The 21,343-nt window shown below is 40.7% G+C and overlaps 1 protein-coding gene across 1 annotated transcript in view; it reads left to right on the top strand.

The window, feature by feature from the left end:
* The first annotated feature begins 15,887 nt into the window (after positions 1-15,887).
* The window catches only part of slc1a6 (solute carrier family 1 member 6), a 65,577-nt gene continuing 60,121 nt past the window's right edge, over positions 15,888-21,343 (top strand). Inside the window, exons 1-2 of the mRNA XM_060845980.1 lie at positions 15,888-16,184; positions 16,330-16,590. Of these exons, the coding sequence (XP_060701963.1) occupies positions 16,374-16,590 (217 nt within the window). The 5' untranslated portion in view covers positions 15,888-16,184; positions 16,330-16,373. The remainder of the gene's footprint in view (positions 16,185-16,329; positions 16,591-21,343) is intronic.

The following is a 21,343-nucleotide window of genomic DNA, read 5'->3' as shown; positions in this document are numbered from 1 at the left end:
ACGGTGGCACAGTGGTTAGCACTGCTGCCTCACAGCGCCAGAGACCCGGGTTCAATTCCCGACTCAGGTGACTGACTGTGTGGAGTTTGCACGTTCTCCCCGTGTCTGCGTGGGTTTCCTCCAGGTGCTCCGGTTTCCTCCCACAGCCCAAAGATGTGCGGGTCAGGTGAATTGGCCATGCTAAATTGCCCGTAGTGTTAGGTAAGGGGTAAATGTAGGGGTATGGGTGGGTTTCGCTTCGGTGGGTCGGTGTGGACTTGTTGGGCCGAAGGGCCTGTTTCCACACTGTAAGTCTAATCTAATCTAATCTAAGTCTAATCTAATCTAATTACATGATTTACTGAATAAATGAAGTATTTATTTCTAAATATCTAAGTATAGACATTACTCTAAGGAGTAAGAAGGAAGTCAATGTCCGTGGAGATTCTCCTTATTTGCCTTAACTTGAGCAGAAAGACCAGGGAAAAGATTTGCTGCTCTCAGTTTTACTTTTTCTTAAACTGGTGCAAATGTGTTGCTGGTCAAAGCACAGCAGGTTAGGCAGCATCTCAGGAATAGAGAATTCGACGTTTCGAGCATAAGCCCTTCATCAGGAATAAAGGCAGCATCTCAGGAATAGAGAATTCGACGTTTCGAGCATAAGCCCTTCATCAGGAATAATTTCTTAAAATAATAGTTTCTTAAACTGACCATTTAAGCAGCATGAAGTTTTATCTCCTGATGCATCTAATTTCAGATTTCCTCAAAGTACTCTCACTATGCTCCAATCATTCAGAACACGCTTATTCTTAACCCATCCCTCCCACGTTACCTCACCCCTGCTGCATAATCCTGACCATGCAGACCGAATCTGTAGCCAGCACACTATTAGATACTTGGCTGAAATTTTATAACAAATCCACATGGAGCAAGAACTCTGGTAGCAGGTCCTGAACCATTTGTTCTGTCAGTGGGCATTGTAATGGCATCTAACCAGCCAAAGCATTAGCTTCTTGCTTGCATATTGCTATTAAAGAGTGACAAGGATTACAAAAAACACAGGAAAACTTGTTCATGAAGACTACGGGAGGCAGGAACATGGCAGGAAGAATAGAATGGCTTTCCCCTGGTTTCTTCATTCCTTATTTATTGTTTTCTTTGCACCCCCACTTGCAAAGGCCAGCACATCCTTCCTGAGATAAGGTGGCCCAAAATCGCTCATTTTGTTCCAAATGTGGTCTAACCAGAGCCTTAAACTCTCTTAGCAGTACTCTCTTGTACTCCAGTCCTCTACAAATGAATGGAGATGATCATTGTCTGGCACTCGTGTGATGCAAATGTTACTTACAGCTTATGTAAGTCTTACACGAGGTTGCACAAGCCTTAATATTATTCTGGGACACAGTCAACTTCAGCGTCTGAAGGGTTGTGATTAGTACCGGACATTTTTCAGTCACAAGAATACATCCCAAATTTTGACTTTGATGGAGGGAAGGTAATCAATGAAGCAGCTGAAGATTTTTGAGCAAGATTCCTAACCTCTGACTTGCTCTTGTAGCAATAGGATTTATATAGCTAGTCCAGTTCAGTTTCTGGTCAATGGTAACCCACAAGATGTTCATAATGAGGGGTTCAGCCATGGTAAAACCATTGAATGTCAAGAGATGATGGATAAATTCTGTCTTGAAGATGGCCATGCCTGGCCCTTGTGTGGTACAGATGTTACTTGCCATTTGTCAAAGTGAGCCTGAATATTGTTCAGGTCTTGCTGCATTTGGACATGGACTGTTTCTATATCGGTGGAGTTGTTAATGATGCTGAAAATTGTGCAATCATCACAGAATATCCTCACTTCTAATCTTATGATGGAGGGAAGGTCATTGATGAAGCAGCTGAAGATGGTTGGGCCTAGGATACTACCCTGAGGAATTCCTGTGGAGATGTCCTGGAGCTAAGATGTCTGACTGCCAATGACCGCAGAACCATGCTTCTTGTTGGGGTAGCTATGATTCCAATCAGCAGATAATTCCCCCAATTCCCATCTACTCAAAACTTTGTTAGGGCTCCTCAATGCCACATTTGGTGAAATGAGGCTTTGATGTCAAGGGCAGTCACTTTCACCTCACCTCTGGACTTCAACACTTTTGTCCATATTTCAACGAAGGCTGTATTGAGGGTAAGTTGCTGAGTGGTCCTGGAGGAAACCATACTGACCATTAGTAAGCAGATTATTGCTAAGTAAGTGTTGCTTGATGGCACTGTTTATGTTCCCTTTCCATCATTTTACTGATGAGGTATTAATTGACCAAGTTGGATTTATCCTGCTTTTTGTGTACAAGACAAACCTGGACATTTTTCTACACTGCTGACTAGATGCCAGTGTTGTAGTTGCACTGGAACAGCTTGGCCATGGGTGCAGCAAGTTCTAGACCACATTCATCCAGTACTATTGCTGGAATGTTGTCAGGACCAACAGTATCTAATACCTTCTGCTATTTATTTATATCATGGACAGTGAATCAAATTGGTTGAAGACTGGTACCTGTGATACCAGGACCATTGAAGGAGACCAAGATGGATTATCTGCTCAACACTTCTGGTGAAAAGGTTATGCAAATGCTTCAGCCTTATCTTTTGTACTGATGTGCTGGGCTCCCTCATTATTAAGGAAGGGTTATATGTGAATTCTCCTCCTCCAATGAGTTGTTTAATTGTCCACCATCATTCATGACTTGAATGCAGAGCTTAGATCTGTCCATTGGTGCAGAATCACTCAGCTCTGTCTGTATCACTTGTTTATGCTGTTTGGTACACAAATAGTCCTCTGTGTGTGGTTTCACCAGGCTGACAACTCAGTTTTAGATATACCTGATACATCTCCTGGCATGGCTTCCTGCATTCTCCATTGAACCAGCATTGATCACCTACTGTGGATATAATGAGGGATATGCCAGGCCATAATGTTGCAGATTGTATTGGAGTACAATTCTGCTGCTTTTGCTGACCCGCAGTGCCTCGTAGATGTCCAGTCTTCAGTTGCTAGATCTATTCAAAATCTTTCCCATTTAGCATGGTGAAAGTGCTACATGATGGAATGCACGCTAAATGTGAAGAAGGGACCTCATTTCCACAAGGACCACACATCTGTGTCAGACAAATTGGTGAAGACGAGGTCAAGAATGCTTTTCTCTCGTGTTGATTTTCTTCACCATCTGCCACACACCAAGTGCAGCAGCAACGTCTTTTATGACTCTTCCAGCTCATCAATAGTGGTGCTCTTGTTTTTGGTGTTGGGCATTGAAGATCCTCACCCAGAGTACATTATGTCCCTTTGCCACCCTTAGTACATTTTCCAAGTAGTGTTCAGCATGGAGGGGTACTGATTCATCAGCGAGAGTGGGGAGATTGGCAGGACCGTAATCAGCAAGCGGTTCTCTTGCCTGTGTTTGACTTGAGGCCTTGAGATTTCATGGAATCCAGAGTCAATGTCTAGAGTCACTTGTAGGCCAGTCCAGGTAAGTACCTGTTGACCCTGGTGAGCTCCACACAACTCAATAAACTCATGGCCTGGCTGTGTAAACCAAACTGCCAGGTTATATTTACAGTTAACTGCCCCTCTGAACATTGTAATTACTTACCTTACAGCTCCACAGGGTTTCCTGCAAACTTGCCCAGAATAAGCCCTGAAGTCGACAGAGTTCCCACTTATTTCCACTTCTGGGTCTGTGATTGTCTTTTAGATTTAAATTTTATTGTCACTTGCACTCAAGTACAGGAGCACAGTGAAAAATGTCTAATGTCGCAACACACAGCACCATCTTGGGTACAAAGGAACCTAGACACAAAAATCATAGGGACAAAGTTGAAACAGAAACAAAATTAAACAGTTAAGCATTACCTTCACAGAATAAGTTGAAAAATAAAAAAAAGGTCATCGTTAACATTAAAGTCCTTCTTAAAATAAAACAGTAAAATAAAGGAATAAAGCTAAAAGTTCAACAGTCTTTGTGTCCTCCGCTTAGCTCACTCTCCGGGAGAGCTCAGCTACGTGTTCTTAATGCCGACGCAGCTGCAGATACTGAGGGACCTTCTTCACTGCTCACTCTTCCCTCACTGGGTCACCATGCCATCGCTGCTGCTGAACTTTCGCCTCCCTGATCTCCTCCCAATTCCTCCAGTTCATGCTTGGGCAGGACCCACTGACACGCTGAGATATCATCATGCCAGGCCGAGACACCACTATGGGCCACCAAGAGATAGGCCAAGACGCCGCCAGCCAGGCCAAGAGGACACCTCGCCAGGTCTGTGCTGAGGCCAGGGGTGAAGAAATGAAGCACCAAGAGAGAGAAAGAAAGAGAAAGAAACACCAGGAGAGAGAAAGAAAGGGATGGTATGGTCAAGCTTCAGCTCAAGTGTCCTTCTTTGCCTCCATCTTGGACTTCCCCTTTCAGGTCCTTAAATCACGTCCCTTGGTAGTTAATATTCAGTCTGTTAAATTTTTGGCAGGGTCATTATCATTGCATTGTAATGAGATATCATTCCTTTGATTTTTAACCATGCCCTCATGTTTGTGTTGGAAGACAGTGGACTCATGTTGCACTCAGTGTCTTGACCATATAATCCTGCTGGCAGTTCAGATTCCATGGCATGATTTTAAAAAATGGGAGAGAAGTTCTTCTGTCCAAAATTTATACCTCAATCAACATGATTAAAAATAAAATAGTTTCTCTAGTCATTATCCCATTGCTGTTTGGGGAACCATGCTATACGAAAATTGACTGCCCTGTCTCCTATATCACAACATTGACCATACTTCAAAAACACTTAATAGATCAGAACACTCTTTGGTGTGTCTTGAGTTTGTTAAAAACGCTTTATAAATACTGTGAGACAATGATATTCATTTAGTGTCAACCATGTTTCCTGCTGTACAACATTGACTATGTTTCAAAAATGCTTAATCGGCTGGAAAATGTTATGATACACCTTGAGATTAGGAAAGGTGCTACATAAATGCAAATTCTTTCCTTTGCTTTAAATGTCATGAAGTACTGTCCCATCACACTACTACTTTTCCTGAAATTCCTAGGTTACTACTTTTTACTAATGCTCTTGGCCTTAAACTATTAGCTAAAAGTATTCAAAGCTGTATTTCATGAAGGTTAATAATAATGAAAAAAACTGAATGCTCCTAACTTTAGAGGAGTGTATTATTGTATGGTATGGATTTGTTACCCTATAAATAAGGCTAGTTTACCTCTCTTCCCTTCTTTTTCTCTCAGAATAATTAGATACTGATCGCAATGGAATTAAATTCTGCTTTTTTCAAAATGATTTTTTTTAAAATTGAGGTTGACTTTGTTCTAATAACTTGTAACTGTTATGATTGTTACTACAGGAGTATGCATTGTGTGTTTTGGTACTAATTTTAATTTATAATAAAATGCCTAACATTCCTGTTCCTCAATTTACATACTGAAACTGCCTAAGGTTCAAACATCATTGTGAATGAAAGGTCACACCACAATCAGAATCCATTTGCATTGTTAAATTCCTGACTGTCACTGGATTAGTTTCCCACGTAGCTGTCTAAGAAAAGTTGCTTACCTTTATTTCCCTGTTAAAATAACAGTGGGTGTAATTCAGTGATAAAATACTGTTAAAGATAACACAGAAAAGTATTTAAAGATCTGTACTATGGTGAGCACAGTGAAATGTGTGGAAAAATGAACACCAACTTTGTGTTGTATGTGTACGCACGATGTACATACATTGGACCAGCAGAGGCTACTTAACCAGTGCAAGTAGATCACTCTACACTTTACAAATGATGTTTAACTTAGGGAAATATGGACTTATACAGTATGTATGGGCAGATCCAATGTGAAAGATATGAAGTTAGCGATGGGGAGGCAATAGATTTCAAACCAGTATTTAAAGAACAATCAGGGTGCGGTCAAGCATAATTCCTAAAGATTTGTGATCAATGTTGTTAAACTGTAACTAAAAAAATAGTAGTGAAGTCTTACATGTGCTGGTAGGACCATATCTGGACTACTGTGAAATGTTTTGGTTTCTTTATTCAAAGAAAGACATCATTTCATTGGTGACAATTCAGATAAGGTTCACTAGGATGATTCCTCATGTGGAGGGATTGGCTTGTGAGCAAAAGGTTAAACCATTTGCGACTGATGCATTTGAGTTTAGAAGAATGAAAAGTGATCTCACTAAAACTGGTGACCAGTGGAGTGCCACAAGGATTGGTGCTGGGCCCTCTACTTTTTGTCATTTACATAAATGATTTGGATGCGAGCATAAGAAGTACAGTTAGTAAGTTTGCAGATGACACCAAAATTGGAGGTGTAGTGGACAGCGAAGAGGGTTACCTCAGGTTACAACAGGATCTGGACCAGATGGGCCAAGGGGGTGAGAAGTGGCAGATGGAGTTTAATTCAGATAAATGTGAGGTGCTGTATTTTGGGAAAGCAAATCTTAGCAGGACTTGTACACTTAATGGTAAGGTCCTAGGGAGTGTTGCTGAACAAAGAGACCTTGGAGTGCAGGTTCATAGCTCCTTGAAAGTGGAGTTGCAGGTAGATAGGATAGTGAAGAAGGTGTTTGGTATGTTTTCCTTTATTGGTCAGAGTATTGAGTACAGGAGCTGGGAGGTCATGTTGTGGCTGTACAGGACATTGGTTAGGCCACTGTTGGAATATTGCATGCAATTCTGGTCTCCTTCCTATCGGAAAGATGTTGTGAAACTTGAAAGAGTTCAGAAAAGATCTACAAGGATGTTGCCAGGGTTGGAGGATCTGAGCTAAGGGAGAGGCTGAAAAGGCTGGGACTGTTTTCCCTGGAGCATCGGAGGCTGAGGGGAGACCTTATAAAGGTTTACAAAATTATGAGGGGCATGGATAGGATAAATAGACAAAATCTTTTTCCTGGGGTCGGAGAGTCCAGAACTAGAGGGCATAGGTTTAGGGTGAGAGGGGAAAGATATAAAAGAGACCTAAGGGGCAACTTTTTCACGTAGAGGGTGGTACATGTATGGAATGAGCTGCCAGAGGATGTGGTGGAGGCTGGTACAATTCCAACATTTAAGTGGCATTTGGATGGGTATATGAATAGGAAGGGTTTGGAGGTATATGGGCCGGGTACTGGCAGGTGGAACTAGATTGGGTTGGGATATCTGGACGACATGGATGAGTTGGACTGAAGGGTTTGTTTCCATGCTATACATCTCTATGACTCTACATAGGATCCTTAAGGGGCTTGACAGAGTAAATGCTGAGAGGATGTTTCCCCTCATGGGAGAGTCTAGGACCAGAGGATATAGTCTCAGAATAAAGGGGCCCCAATTTAAGACTGATATGAGAAGGAATTACTTCTCTCAGAGAGTTGAGAGTCTTTGGAACTCCTTGCCACAGAGAGCTGCGTTGCAGTGGGTGGGGAGGCAGGATCCTATGTATACCTAAAGCAGAGACAGGCAGATTCTTGTTCATTGGGGAATCACGGGTTATGGGGAGACAGCAGGAAAGTGGACTTCAGGAACGTTGCATCAGCCATGATCCTATTGAATGTCAGAGCACGCTCAAAGGGCCAAACAGCCTACTCCTGTTTTCATTTCTTCCAGCCTTATGCTCCTGGTCTAATTAGTAGGAGAATTCAATACAAAAGAAATTGATCTAGTATAACTGGGTTAGGATTCACTTTGAATGAGTCCAGACTTGGTTTGCTAATGTGTGGAGGTGCCAGTGTTGGACTGGGGTGGACAAAGCCAAAAATTCCTGATGAAGGGCTCTGGCCCGAAACGTCGAATTTCCTGTTCCTTGGATGCTGCCTAACCTGCTGTGCTTTAACCAGCAACACATTTTCAGCTCTGATCTCCAGCATCTGCAGACCTCACTTTTTACTCAAAGCCAAAAATCACACAACACCGAGTTATAGTTGCCTGAGGAAGGAGGAGGGGCATTGAAAGCTTGTGGTTTCAAATAAACCAGTTGGATTATAACCCGGTGTCATGTGATTTTTGAGTTATTTGGTTGATGATATTGTAACTTTGGAAAGAGTACAGAAGAACCCCACAGGAATGATTTCCTAGCTTAAATCACTATAGCTATTCAGATAGGCTCAAAAGGCCAGATTTGTGGATACCTTTAATCAGCTGTACAATCATTTTACTACACATGTCTGGAGCAGGAGAAATCAGTACCTGCACAAACCAGGTCTTTTACACATTAGAGAAAACAAACTTGGAGCAGGAGGACCAGGAGTCACATTTACTATTATGGAAGAGCAATGTTAAATTATCTGCTTCTTCTTTTCCCAGAGATCAATGGAGTAGGTTGCAGGTTCATGAGGTGAGCGTTGGTTGTATTTCTTTAAGGGAGAGCTGAACATTTTCCTGACTGAGAATAATACCACTTCATACAGGAGGCAAGTATACTGTAATATAAATCAGTCAACACGATCTCCTGGAACAGTTTTAAACACCTAAAGGTATCAGAGAGGAACTTTGCAGTTTTCCTTCTCATGACTGTCCAAGCTTTATAATCTGCCAGGAATTTATATGACTCCTGCTGAGTAGGAGATGTACACAGTGTGTTGGATAAGGTACCATAACTATTATGCAACTGGCCAGAAAACTGGTGGAACTTTTTTCCTTGTCCATTAATTTTGTCTGTTTTTTACGAGAGTGTAGCAGATCCTTATTCAGTTTTCTTTAGATGAATATGCTGAACAAGCACAAATGGGGCATAATGATAAAGACAATTCCCTCTTATCTTGAATGATTGATATTTTGCTCCATTCGAACGGTGTTAAACTGTCTTTTATCCCCTGCCTGACTTAACTGTGGGTCAGCTTGACAATTCAAATGTGCTAACATGCGTTCAGACTAACCTATTGATTTTCAAAAGGTTATCTTTGACTTGGTGACTTTAGTTTCTGAGTTAATTGCCCATTTTAGCAGATGCAGCTGGGAAAGGCTTAATGGATGCTTTTTTGTTTTGTCAGAGATTAAAATTTGATACAGTGAAGACTCATAGATGAAAGAAATCATGAGCAAATATAAAAATAAACAGGAAAGCTATAAGGAGGGAAATTACTGAAGCTAAGAGATCATTGGAAAAAAATCACTTTCCACAGCTGCAGTAATAGCAAATAGATCCAAATCCAATAACCCCCATTGTCACAATGCTAAAACAATATGACCTTCCCATCTGCCTTCAGAATAGTTCAGCAATCTTCCCAGTGATCAGCACAAAATGTAACCAAAAAAAGATGAATGGAAATTTAGGTTTATAAGTAGAGGACTAGAACATAAATGGGAGGATATTATGTTTGGTTTGGTTACATCAGCCCTGGTTTGGTTACATCAGAGTACTGGGCACACTTCTGGGCATTGCACTTTCAAAATGATTGGAAAGAATGCGATGTACAATCTCTAGAATGTTATCGGTGCTCTAAGGTTATATAATGAAAAGACAATTTAGGCTTGTATTCCGTAGGATGTGTAAGATTAAAGACTAGTATTATTTTAGACATTAAATAGATTTGTTAAAGTAGATGGAGAGGAATGTTTTATTGGTGGAGAAGTCCAAAGTCCTCATTCCTGATGACGGGCTTTTTCCAAAATGTCGATTCTCCTGCTCCTCGGACGCTGCCTGACCTGCTGTGCTTTTCCAGCACCACCCTCGACTCTAATCTCCAGCATCACTTTCACCAAGTCCAAAGTCTAGGCAGGTCATTCAGGAGAGAAGTTAGAAAACACTTCTTCAGACAAATGGTGGTAACAGTGTGAAACCCTCTCCCACAAACTATGGTTAATGCTGGCCCAGTGATGGTTTTAGTTCTCAAAGTGATAGATTTTTGATTGCCAAATATAATAAGGGATGAGGTGCCAAGGTATGTGAAACAGGCTCAATTACAGGAAAAACATACCAACGAGGTTGGATGGTTTGATCAGCCAGATATTCTAAGTAGTGCTCTAAATTGTTTTATAATCGTGCATGGCTAGGGGTGAGCCATTATACTATTATCATAATATACATTCAAATATAACTAATTGAAAGTAATACAATAAAAATTGCCAAGATATGATGTGAATATTGAAAAAGTGGAACCACCAGTAATTAGTGTAGGATAACTAATGGAGGCTATTATCTGAAGCAAGGCAGTGCTAAAGAAACTAATAAAACAAATCACTATGCGCTAAAGGTTAAGAAATAAGCTAAAATATAGTTTTCTGAAGGTCAATAGAAAAGAAAATGGAAAAGAGGTTTGAAATGAGGAAATTGTGTGTTATCTCTTCAAAGCAGAGAAAGGGGTAAGCCAAGGAATTATAAACTAGGTAGGTTTAATTGAATTATTAGTCCACAAAAACTAAATTTCAAAACACGGAACTTCTTTTAAGTAGATGGAGAAATTATTGAGAAAACTCTGAATGACAGCCCTGTCTTAATCAACATTCAGGAATTCATTGAGGAAGCAATACAGATGTTAGATAAAACAAACTGTGGTTGAGGTGATTTAGGTAGATTTTCAAAAGTCACCTGTCAAGGTACCATGTGAGAGAATTTTGGGAATAAAAGTTGTGTAGTATAATGGTAAGGATGTGATCACAAGCAGTGGTCAAAAACAACCACCGAACTATTCTAATCCCATGTTCCAGCAGTTGGCCCATTGCCTTGTATGGCTTAACATCACAAGTGTACATCAAAACACTTATTGAATGTTATGTGGGTTTCTACCTCAACCACCCTTACAGGCAGTGAGTTCCAGATTCCCACCATTCTCTGTGTGAAAAGACTTTTCCTCATATCCCCTCTAAATCTCCTGTCCTTTACCTTAAATCTATGTCTCTGTCATTGATCCCTCTAGCAAGGGGAAAACAACCACAGTCTCTGCAATCTCTCTTCATGACTGAAATTCTCCAGCCCAGGAAACATTCTGATAAATCTTCCCTGCACCTTTTCCAGTGTCATCGCATTCCTCCTAAAATGCGGATTCCAGAACTGCACATAATACTCTAGCTGTTGCCTAACCAATGTTGTATACAGTTACTGCACAACCTCCCTGCTCTTGAACTCTATGCCTTGTTAATAAAGGCAAGTATCCCTTATGCCTTCTAAATATTTTACCTACCTGTTCTGCTATCATAAGGGACCGGTGGACATGCACACCAAGATCCCTCTGACCCATGTTCTACTGTTCATCTTGAATTCCCTTACCTTGTTTGTTCTCTCCAAGTGCATCACCTCACACTTATCCTCATTGAATTCCATTGCCACTGAGCAGCCCATCTGACTAGTCCATTCATATCCTCCTGTCACCTAAGGCTACCCTCCTCGTTATTGACTACCTCACCAATTTTCATATCATCTGCAACCTTACTGAGCAACCCTCATACCTTCAAATCTAAATCACTTATATCTACACCAATGCCCCAGTTACTGATCCCCCTGTGGAACCCCACTGGAAACGGACTTCCAGTCACAATAATACACCCCAGCCATCATCCTCTGCTTCTTGCCACTCAGCAAATTCTGGATCCAATTAGCCAATGTCCTCAGATCCCCAGGGCCCTTATGTTTGTCATCAGTTTCCCATGCAAGATCCTATAAAAAGTCTTGCAGAAATCCCAGACCACAACAAATGCATTGCCCTTGTCTACACACCTGGTAACCTCCCTGAAAAATTCAATTAAGTCAGTCAGACATGACCTCACCTTAGCAAAACCATGCTGACTGTTCTTGATTAATCCGTGCATCTCCAAGTACAGATTAATTTTGTCCCTTTGACTGTTCCAGTTAATATTGAAGGACTTGAAATCCCATACTGTCATGACTCCATTACTTGTATACTTCTCTAAAATTTGCCTCCATATTTGCTCTTCTATTTCTGTCTGACTGATTAGATTAGATTAGATTACTTACAGTGTGGAAACAGGCCCTTCGGCCCAACAAGTCCACACCGACCCGCCGAAGCGCAACCCACCCATACCCCTACATTTACCCCATTACCTAACACTACGGGCAATTTAGCATGGCCAATTCACCTGATCCACACATCTTTGGACTGTGGGAGGAAACCGGAGCACCCGGAGGAAATCCACGCAGACACGGGGAGAACGTGCAAACTCCACACAGTCAGTCACCTGAGTCAGGAATTGAACCCGGGTCTCAGCCGCTGTGAGACAGCAGTGCTAACCACTGTGCCACTGTGCCGCCCGACTGCTAGAGGCCTATAGACATTTCCAGCAATGTGATTTCTTTTTTTTAGTTTGAAAGTTATGCCCATATGGCTTTATTTCAGGAGCCTTCTAAGATGCTATCCCTCCTTACTGCTGTAATTGTTTCCCTGATCGATACTGCAACACTCCCCACCTCTTTTCCCTCCTTCGCTGTCTTGCTTAAAGACCCTATATCGTGGAATATTGAGCTCCAATCCTGCCCCTCTTATAACTATGTCTCAGTGATAGCAATAACAGCATAACCTCATGTTTTAATTTGTGCCCTGAACTCATCTGTCTTTTCCGTCAGACTCCTTGCATGAAATCATCCAATCACCAACCTCCCTTGTACTTCAGCTGTCTATGCCTTCCTGACTCACTTGCTGCCTCTTTTCATTCTAGCCATTCATCTCCACCTGCTGAACCTTCTGTCTGAATTGCACCTCCCCACCCCTCCAAGGTAATTTTAACCCTCCGCAAAAGCTCTAGCAAACCTTCCTACTAGAATACTGATCCCATTCCAATTCAGGTGCAGTCCGTCATCTTGTACAGATCCCACTATCTCCAAAAATCCCAGAAATCTAAAGTCCTCCCTCATGGTACTATCTCTCCAGTCACACAATCATCTGAACTAACCTCATGTTCCTACGCTCGCTCTCACATGGCACTGGAAATAATCCTGAAATTACTACCTTTTTGATTTTGATTTTTAATTTATTTTCTAGCTCCCTAAATTCTGTTGGCAGGATCTCTTCTCTTTTCTACCTATATCATTGGTACCAATATGTACCACAATCTCTTACTTGTTTGTCCTTTCCCACCACCTCCTACCCCCCCAACCAAACCTTCAGAATATTCTGAAGCCATTCAGTGACATCCTGGACCCTGGCACCAGGGAGGCAACATACTCTTCTGCAGAAATGCCTGTCTGTTCCCCCTTAAAATTAAATCCCTACCACTATCAGTCTGCCATCCTTCTTCCTCCCCTCTTGTGCATTAGACCCAGGCATTGGCCATGAAGTTGGCTGACACTAGTATGTTTCTCAGAAAGGGGGATGGCTGCAGATGGTCCTGTCTTCCTCTACTCTGCCTGGTAGTTACCCATGCCCTTTCTGCTGTTTAGTCTTCACCTGCAGTATGACCACCTGACTGACTGTGCTGTCCATAACATACTCAGTATCATGGATGCTCCTTAGTGACTTCACCTGCAGCTCCAGCTTTGAAATGTGGTTTGCCAGTAGCGACAATTGAACATACTTTCTGCACACGTGGTCACTAGGGGCAACTGAAGCTTCTATGATTTGCCACACTTAATCTACATACAGACGGAATCTTCCAGAGGGTTTAAAAGTAATTACCAGATATGATTGGCAAAGGCAAATTCCAGCAATAAACTTACACAACAGAGGTGTCAAAAAACTGAAAATAGTTATTTTTTGTGTTAATGAGAATGAATCATAAACCAATCAACTGTCTAAACAGTGTGTAGCATATGACAAGGAGGTGTATAGCGCAGTCATTTTTTTGTTCAAAAGCCAACAAGAATATTAAAAACAATAATCATTTTATTTCATAAGGAGGCCATGGGATTTATATATTAAAATAGATGGTATTTCTTTCTGTGGTGAATATTAGCAAACCTAGCATCTGTGAATTTTGGATTGCATTTGGTTTTGGAAAAGAGGTGTGCTATGTAACTGCTAAAGAAATTGCCTTCATCTTGAACAGTTAATGGCCATTTTTTGCATTTTGTATATTTGTATAACACAGTACAGCTGCATGATTTAGCAAAGAAGAACAAGAAAATTGTATGATCAGATTGAAAAATAATTGGAATTAATCCAAGACTTTACATTCTACATAACAATACAAACTGCAAAGATAGCTTGCCTTCCCATTTTGTCCTCATATTGGAAAAGCAACCTTTATATTAACATCGTCCATAAACCCATATCTTGGGATCCTCCTTTAGTCTGAGGCTGATATGAATGACAAAATTCTTCATCACATCCAATGTACCAGCTCAGTCTGCATCCAACTGAAGAAAAACGTATTTGAGCACCAGGATCTCAAACGTGAGACTCAAAATCATTGTTTACTCAGCAGGGATCCCTGTGTTCCTATATAGTTTGGAGATCTGAACAACATAAGGCAGTTGCCTCAAAGCACTGGAGATGCCCTCCCAAAATCTTCCAAATCCAATGGCAAAAAGAGCATCCAACTGCATTGTCCTCTCCTCAGCTAACTTGTTTGGAATTGAGGCGCTAATCACTCAAAACCATCTCTGCTGTGCAGGACATTTTGTTTGTAGTCTGACACCAGAGTCCCAAAGCAGTTGCTCTAATTAGAACTCACTTGTGATGGGAGACTCTTTGGAGGATAACAATTTTTTTTTAGAGATGTCATTAAAACACCTTACTTATAAAGGTCATATATTCCCATTGATTCACATGAGTCCCTGGGTTGGGACTGACCAAAATAGAGAAGATTCATTAGGGAAGGCAAGAAATACACTGAGAGGCTTCATGAGGACAGGGCGAAGTTGAGGCATAGGAGACAGTGCACAAACTTCCCAATAACTCATCTTCTCAACCTTCCAAGTACTACCTGCCTTACATGAAGTCTGCAGATTGCACATTGAACTTATCAGCTATCTCAGAACCCATAGCACTGTACTGGAGGTAGGTCATCATTGATCCTAAGGGACTGCCAAGCAAAGAATTATCATCATGGATGAAACTAAATTGGAAGCAGTTATCACTGCAACCCTAGATTTTAATATTGACTTATAGATAAGATTGAAGCCACATCACTTAGTTGTGTTTAAAAATGGTTACACGTGAATAATTTTCCTATATTCTGTGAATCTATCTATACCTTAATGGTATCAAAAAAACATTTCCGAAGTTCAAAGGCTAAGTTGCATTGTGGTTTACATCGAAACATGCATAGAATTCAGAATTCAGATATAGACTAAGTAATCAAGTTTAGAACATGCGATAATTATGTCACAATAAAATCCAGTAAGAAATTCAGCAGCTGACAGGGAAGTGGCAGACAGGGTACTATATGGAGGAATAATTAATTAAAATTATTCTGAAGTTACAAACCAGTGCATATGGATTTGATCATCCGTGCATTTCACTGAAGATCCAAACTATACCAGGAGCAAGACACGATCAGCATCTTTTGGTCTATCCTTAAGGAATGAATTTAGTCGAACCTGAAATTGTTTTGAATGTGGCGATTATCTGAAAATTATTTTAACTGATGAATGTTTAATTCAGTTTATATGACGCTAAAGTAGCAGACGCGTGAATATCATCAATGTGTCCAGCACTCATTCACTGCTCTCCCTCATAGTAACAGTATTGCGAAAGAAAGGGTTATGATCCGAAAGCGCCTTTTCCGTTACAAATGCTTGCAAAATCTATTTTCAGACAATAAATTCAAAGGATTAACCAATTACTGCCCAACACAAGGGGTGTATCGATTTAAAAATAGTTCATACTTGATAAAGTGCCAATGTGTGAACGTCGATGTTTCCCCCCTGATAGTGTTCAGTGCAGGATTGTGTGCACAGCGGCCCGCCTTCGGTTACCTATTGCTTTCAGTAATAATTAAACATAAAGGACAGTATTTATTGGCTCACTCACACCGAGAGTTGTACCACGGCCTTTAAACTTGAACCACGGGGGTGGGTGGGAGTTTCCCTCAACTGGTCATTTTCTCTTTGGAAAGCGGGATTGAAATCCAGCCTGCAGGGTCTGGCTAGGCAGGGAGCAGCAAACAACCTGGTTCACCGAAATTCCCAGATAATCAGGAGAGAGAGTTTGGATCATACATTCATTTTTAGGAAGTGAAATCAAAACTTACAAACGCAGATGTAACCCTGGCGAGGGAGCAGACATGACACTGCCCTACCTCATCCTGGGGCTCCCCACTAAGTGTAGATTCCATCAGTAACAGGAAGGTACAAGATTCCGTTCCAGTTGATCTCAGAGTTGATTAATGCTTCTATCGTAATGCGTGTGTGCGCGTTGGATTCCGTTCAGAATACTCTGCAAATGTGATTTCGATCATTATTCTTTGTTTCTTTCTTCCCCCGCCCCCCGAAGTTGCCCACCAGTGGTGCAGGTCGGATTGAGCACTGGCGTTGACCATGAGTGAGCGGCAGACCAACGTGAACAGCCTGTTCCTGAACGAGGAGTCGGGCAAGCGGAGCGCCGCGGACAGCCGAGTCCAGCGCTTGCAGAAGGCGGTACGCAGCCGAGCTGGAAGAGCCAAGAAGAGCCTGAGTAACATCAGCCGCCAAAGTGTGCTCAGCTTCGTCAAGAAAAATGCCTTTGTCCTTCTAACTATATTTGCGGTCATTCTGGGTAAGAAATTCGGCAACGTGTCATTCTATAAGAGGCGGCTAGTCATGTTTTGGAAACGTTTGGACACATGACAGTCTGGGTTTTATCCAAATTCCATAGTAAATAAAAACAGCTTGACCAAAGTTGATATGCATGTTAAAAATCACACAACACCAGGTTACAGTGATTTTTAACTTTGTACACCCCCAGTCCAACTCCGGCATCTGCAATCATAACTACATTTAATGTGATCTCTTAAAGAAAACTCTTAACGGTTGATTCAATATATTCAAAAATGTGGCCAAAAGGCCCAGCCAAATTCCTTTTGAGAACAGATCCATCAGCAATGGCCTCCCACAACTTCTCCAGATGACAGGTTTAGCTCTACGTTCCCCTAACCTACCTGTAGCATTCCATGCAAATGTTCATGGGAAGGGACTGTTGAAGTATTGCAGGGAAATAGCTCAGCACAGTTCAAAACATTTAGTTTTGCACCATCTGGATAAAAGCTGGAATACAAGCATTCTCTTTGTTTCAAAAGGATATGAGCACAACCTTTCTCATGCAGTCTTCTGACTTGGAATGACAGTTTGTTCAACAGTGAACTTTTTAGAAGACAATGTTACCCTCTAGTGACCTGTATTCTCGATTTGGACCACAAGATGCCTAATGCAGAGTACAAACACATAAATTTGTACTACAGCTCATGCAATCCAGTGCTTATTAATACAGTGTTGAAATTTTCATTGATTTATCTTCTACAAACATATGACTTTCTTAATCAGTATGACACACCACTTTTCCACATTACGCTTCTCTTTGGCTCCTTACTAATCGTGTTAGACCCATGTTGAAGTACAACTGCTATATGTTGGTCAACTTACATTAAAGGTACTTGGTTGGGACTCTACAGAAATCCCTTTGATCTTTCACCATAGTTTTGGTAGCCCCTCAGCAGGTCCCACTCACAAAGAACCAGAATCTCAGTTGAAACTGACTGACGGTGCTACTTCTTTCAACATTCCACTAATTTCCAACTGAAGTTGCAAGTTCAGACTAAACAACCCCTCCCCCCACAACATTGACCTTTAAATCCATATCTGCTAGATTGCTCTGCAATATTCCTTGATTCAACAATGCAGAATAATCTGTACTTCATAGCTAAATATTCAAGTGGCTGACCTAATGGAAAGGAAGACTTCATCTGCATCTGTGAAAACTTTAATCTAGCATCTTTTGATGGGGCAGAATGGAGACATATCCTTATCTATCCATACTATTATTGACCTGGGAGTGCATGATTAGCAGTGTAGAGGGGATCTGACTTTCCATCAAATTGTGCCTTGCCTCGACCTGATACAATTTGGTGATGACTACAAAGATTAACTCTCCAGTAATTAGGTTAAATGAAATCAGGGTGTGTTTGGTGAAAGAGTGTTAAGGGAAATTGACTTTGTCTTCAACATGCTAAGGATGAGATTGGCCTGCTTGTTAGGACAGTAATGTTCCTTTATCAGCATTCACATCCATCATATGGATACATAATCAAACATATATGTATATAATCATATACCTGAGGTATATTCCAAAAGGTACATGTGTGTAACTGCATTGCAACAGCCATATAAACATTTCCTACAGAAAATGAAAATGTCCACACTTATCACTGACAGATAATTCTGATCTATCCATGTTGGTTTCCAGGGTTAATCTAATCACTGATCTGTGTAACATCACCACTTGGTGCTGCATGTTACAAAGTTCATTCTGTGGTGAGTAAATACTTGAGTTTGTGGTTTCAGTCTCTCTCATAAGCAATCTGAGCAGTTTTTTTTATGGAAGTTAGTTTATGTGATCACTTCTACCTGTAGAATTATAGAACTCCACACTGTAAGAATGAAACTCCATCATTACCTGCAAGAGATCACTGTCTTATGCAAAAGCACTTCTTCAGTCTCTCTGAAGTTGGACGCATTTAACAATGGATGGGACAAAGCTTGGTTTAAATAAGAAACTGCTTTATTCCAAGTAAAGTGAAGCAACAAAACCGAATGATCAGAATTCACCTAATGTTATGAAATAAGGAACACACATTACCTTTGCTCACTGTGGTTATTTTAGTTAAGTAAAACAGAATAATCAGAATGTATGCTGTCCTATAGATCAGGGTAGATCCTGTCTCCCCATAGTCTTTGACTTTCAATCTTCCATAAAGTTCTGTATTCTGATTTATTAAAAAGCTTGTTTCATTGATGAACACACAGTAAAGGCTCCTTCAATATTGTAGCATCATAGGGCAAGCTGCACGACCCAGACAGGCTACTGTTACTCTCTGGAACAATGATTGTTTGTTGATATATTGCTCCTCTTTTATGTGTGTTTCTGTTTTCTACATCTATGTAATAATGTTACCCTCAAATCATTCACTTTAAAAATGAATTATTTTTTTCAATTTATGCAGAAAAATTCACAATTTGTAAACAATAGCAATTGTGGTGGAAGGTGGGAATAAAAGCTGCGCCTGGGACTTGGGAGCAGAATCTGAGAAGCAGAATCACTGCTCAGGAGTGGAGGCTGGGGTTTAGAAGCTGAAGTTGGTAGTCAGAAGAATTGGAGTTTGGGGTTGGATAGTGGAACAGAGCTGGTGTATGGAAAGGATCATGCTTTAGGAGAGGAGACTTTGAGTTGGGACCAGAGCCAGAGAGGGATAAAGATCTATGATCAGGAGAAGAAACCTGTAACAGAGGATTGAAATTCTGAAGAGAGGCCAATGTCAGGTGTGATGGATCAGGGTAGTGACATTGGTGGGTGTGGGAGGAATCAGGACAGATACCTAGGGAGAAGGATCACTGATTTCAAAAGAAATAAAAGAAAAAGAGATGTAAAGTTGGTTGCTAAGCTTCTTACTGTTGCTGTATCACTTTACTCGCACCTTTGATTCTCAATTTTTCCATATTACCCCAGTTGAACTATCTGCTCAGCTGATATACTATCCCCTTGCATGTTTATCTCTCATTTCACCTGAATCCAATCCACATTTTCATTTGCTTTCCCTTGAACATCTAAAGGAAGCTGATACACACCTTCAACTTCAACCCTGCTCTTCCCTGCTTTTCTTCACTTCCCAGTATCTTTCCCAGCGTTAATTGCTTTCAAATTTCAACTTGTTTTGTTTAAAAAATTCACAATGAGGTATGAACTACCCATCTTTCTTTCTATTTGTTTTTATTTTGATCTTCCACTTCAGAGATGGTTGAGGTAAGTATCTCAGATACAAATAAGTGGTAACAAAAACCTTTTCTGTTAGTAAAGCACACGATGAAATTATGACTTAATCTCAAGTCATTTTTGAAAATTTAAACAATATTACTGAAGGATAACACAATCTCTCTCATTCCTTTAACTTATCTCTCAGTTTAATGCTCTTTCTAAAGTTTATAGACTACAAATGAAAAATAGGTTAAAACAATGACTGCAGATGCTGGAAACCAGATTCTGGATTAGTGGTGCTGGAAGAGCACAGCAGTTCAGGCAACCTGAACTGCTGTGCTCTTCCAGCACCACTAATCCAGATACAAATGAAAAATGATGACAGGCATGTCACCAGAACACTTATAATTTTCTTCTATTTTTCTCAATCTCTTTATTTCTCCCTGTTACACAGCGTTTAAACACACCGAAATTAATATATCCTCCAGTAAAGCTTTTAAGATTCAACCTCCCGTTTTATAAAACTATTTGAAGAAATGCTACTGAGCAGAAACTTCTAGAAGCTAGACAAAATTGGCTACATCTGGCCAAAAGGATATACAATCCATCCTGCAAAACCAAATATACTTTCATACTCAGACTGGACAACAGAATTCAACTCAAGAGTTATAGTTCAGGGCAGTCAAAGTCAAGTTAGAACATTTGAGAAGAATCCAAGGCCAAGTAAAAACTGTAATCAAGACATTTAAAAAGAGCAAAAGAAAGTTGATTGGATGAGTTTGATTTTGTTTGTATTAACAATGGAATTTTAGAATTTTCTGTTCTCATTGTTTGACAATTTCAGTTCCTGCGAAAATTATGGCCAATTTTAATAAAATTCAGAAATCATTTATTTCAGAATCTAGAAAAAATCCAGGCCCTTTCTGGAGAAGCAGGTCCTTGATACCAGAACAGACGTTTTTGATTCCCTACAGTGTGGAAACAGGCCCTTCAGCCCAACAAGTCCACACCGACCCTCCGGAGAGTAACCCACCCAGTCCCATTTCCCTCTGGCCAATGCACCCAACACTATGGGCAATGTTACAGGAGCTTTCCTAATAAACTGCTTTATCAATAGAATTCGCAGTTGCACTAGCTCGCAATTTCTTGATATCTGGTGCCTTGTAATGTACAGAAGATGATCTACGTAGCCTAATCTGGATTTAGTGCTTAACCATGGTTACAAATGCCTTTTTTAAAACTTTGGAACAGTAAACTCCTCCACAATATCACCCTCAATCTATATCTTTACATATATAATACCTATATCTAGATCTATAATAGATTGCTCAGAGCACAGAGAATAAAGCTCTCCCATCCCTAATATGAATAGCAATGGGATCATTCAAAGTCCAGACTAATTTATTTTCCATTGAAGTATGTGAATTTGAGATATCCCGAATCACTTAATTCACAATTCTAAATGTGTTTATTATTAATTTACATCAACTCCACATCACAGAAACAAACCATTCAGATTTGTGGGCGGCACGGTGGCACAGTGGTTAGCACTGTTGCCTCACAG

The sequence above is a fragment of the Hemiscyllium ocellatum genome, chromosome 28, assembly GCF_020745735.1.
Source record: "Hemiscyllium ocellatum isolate sHemOce1 chromosome 28, sHemOce1.pat.X.cur, whole genome shotgun sequence".
NCBI lineage: Eukaryota > Metazoa > Chordata > Chondrichthyes > Orectolobiformes > Hemiscylliidae > Hemiscyllium > Hemiscyllium ocellatum.
This window is presented reverse-complemented; position numbering and strand designations above follow the sequence as displayed.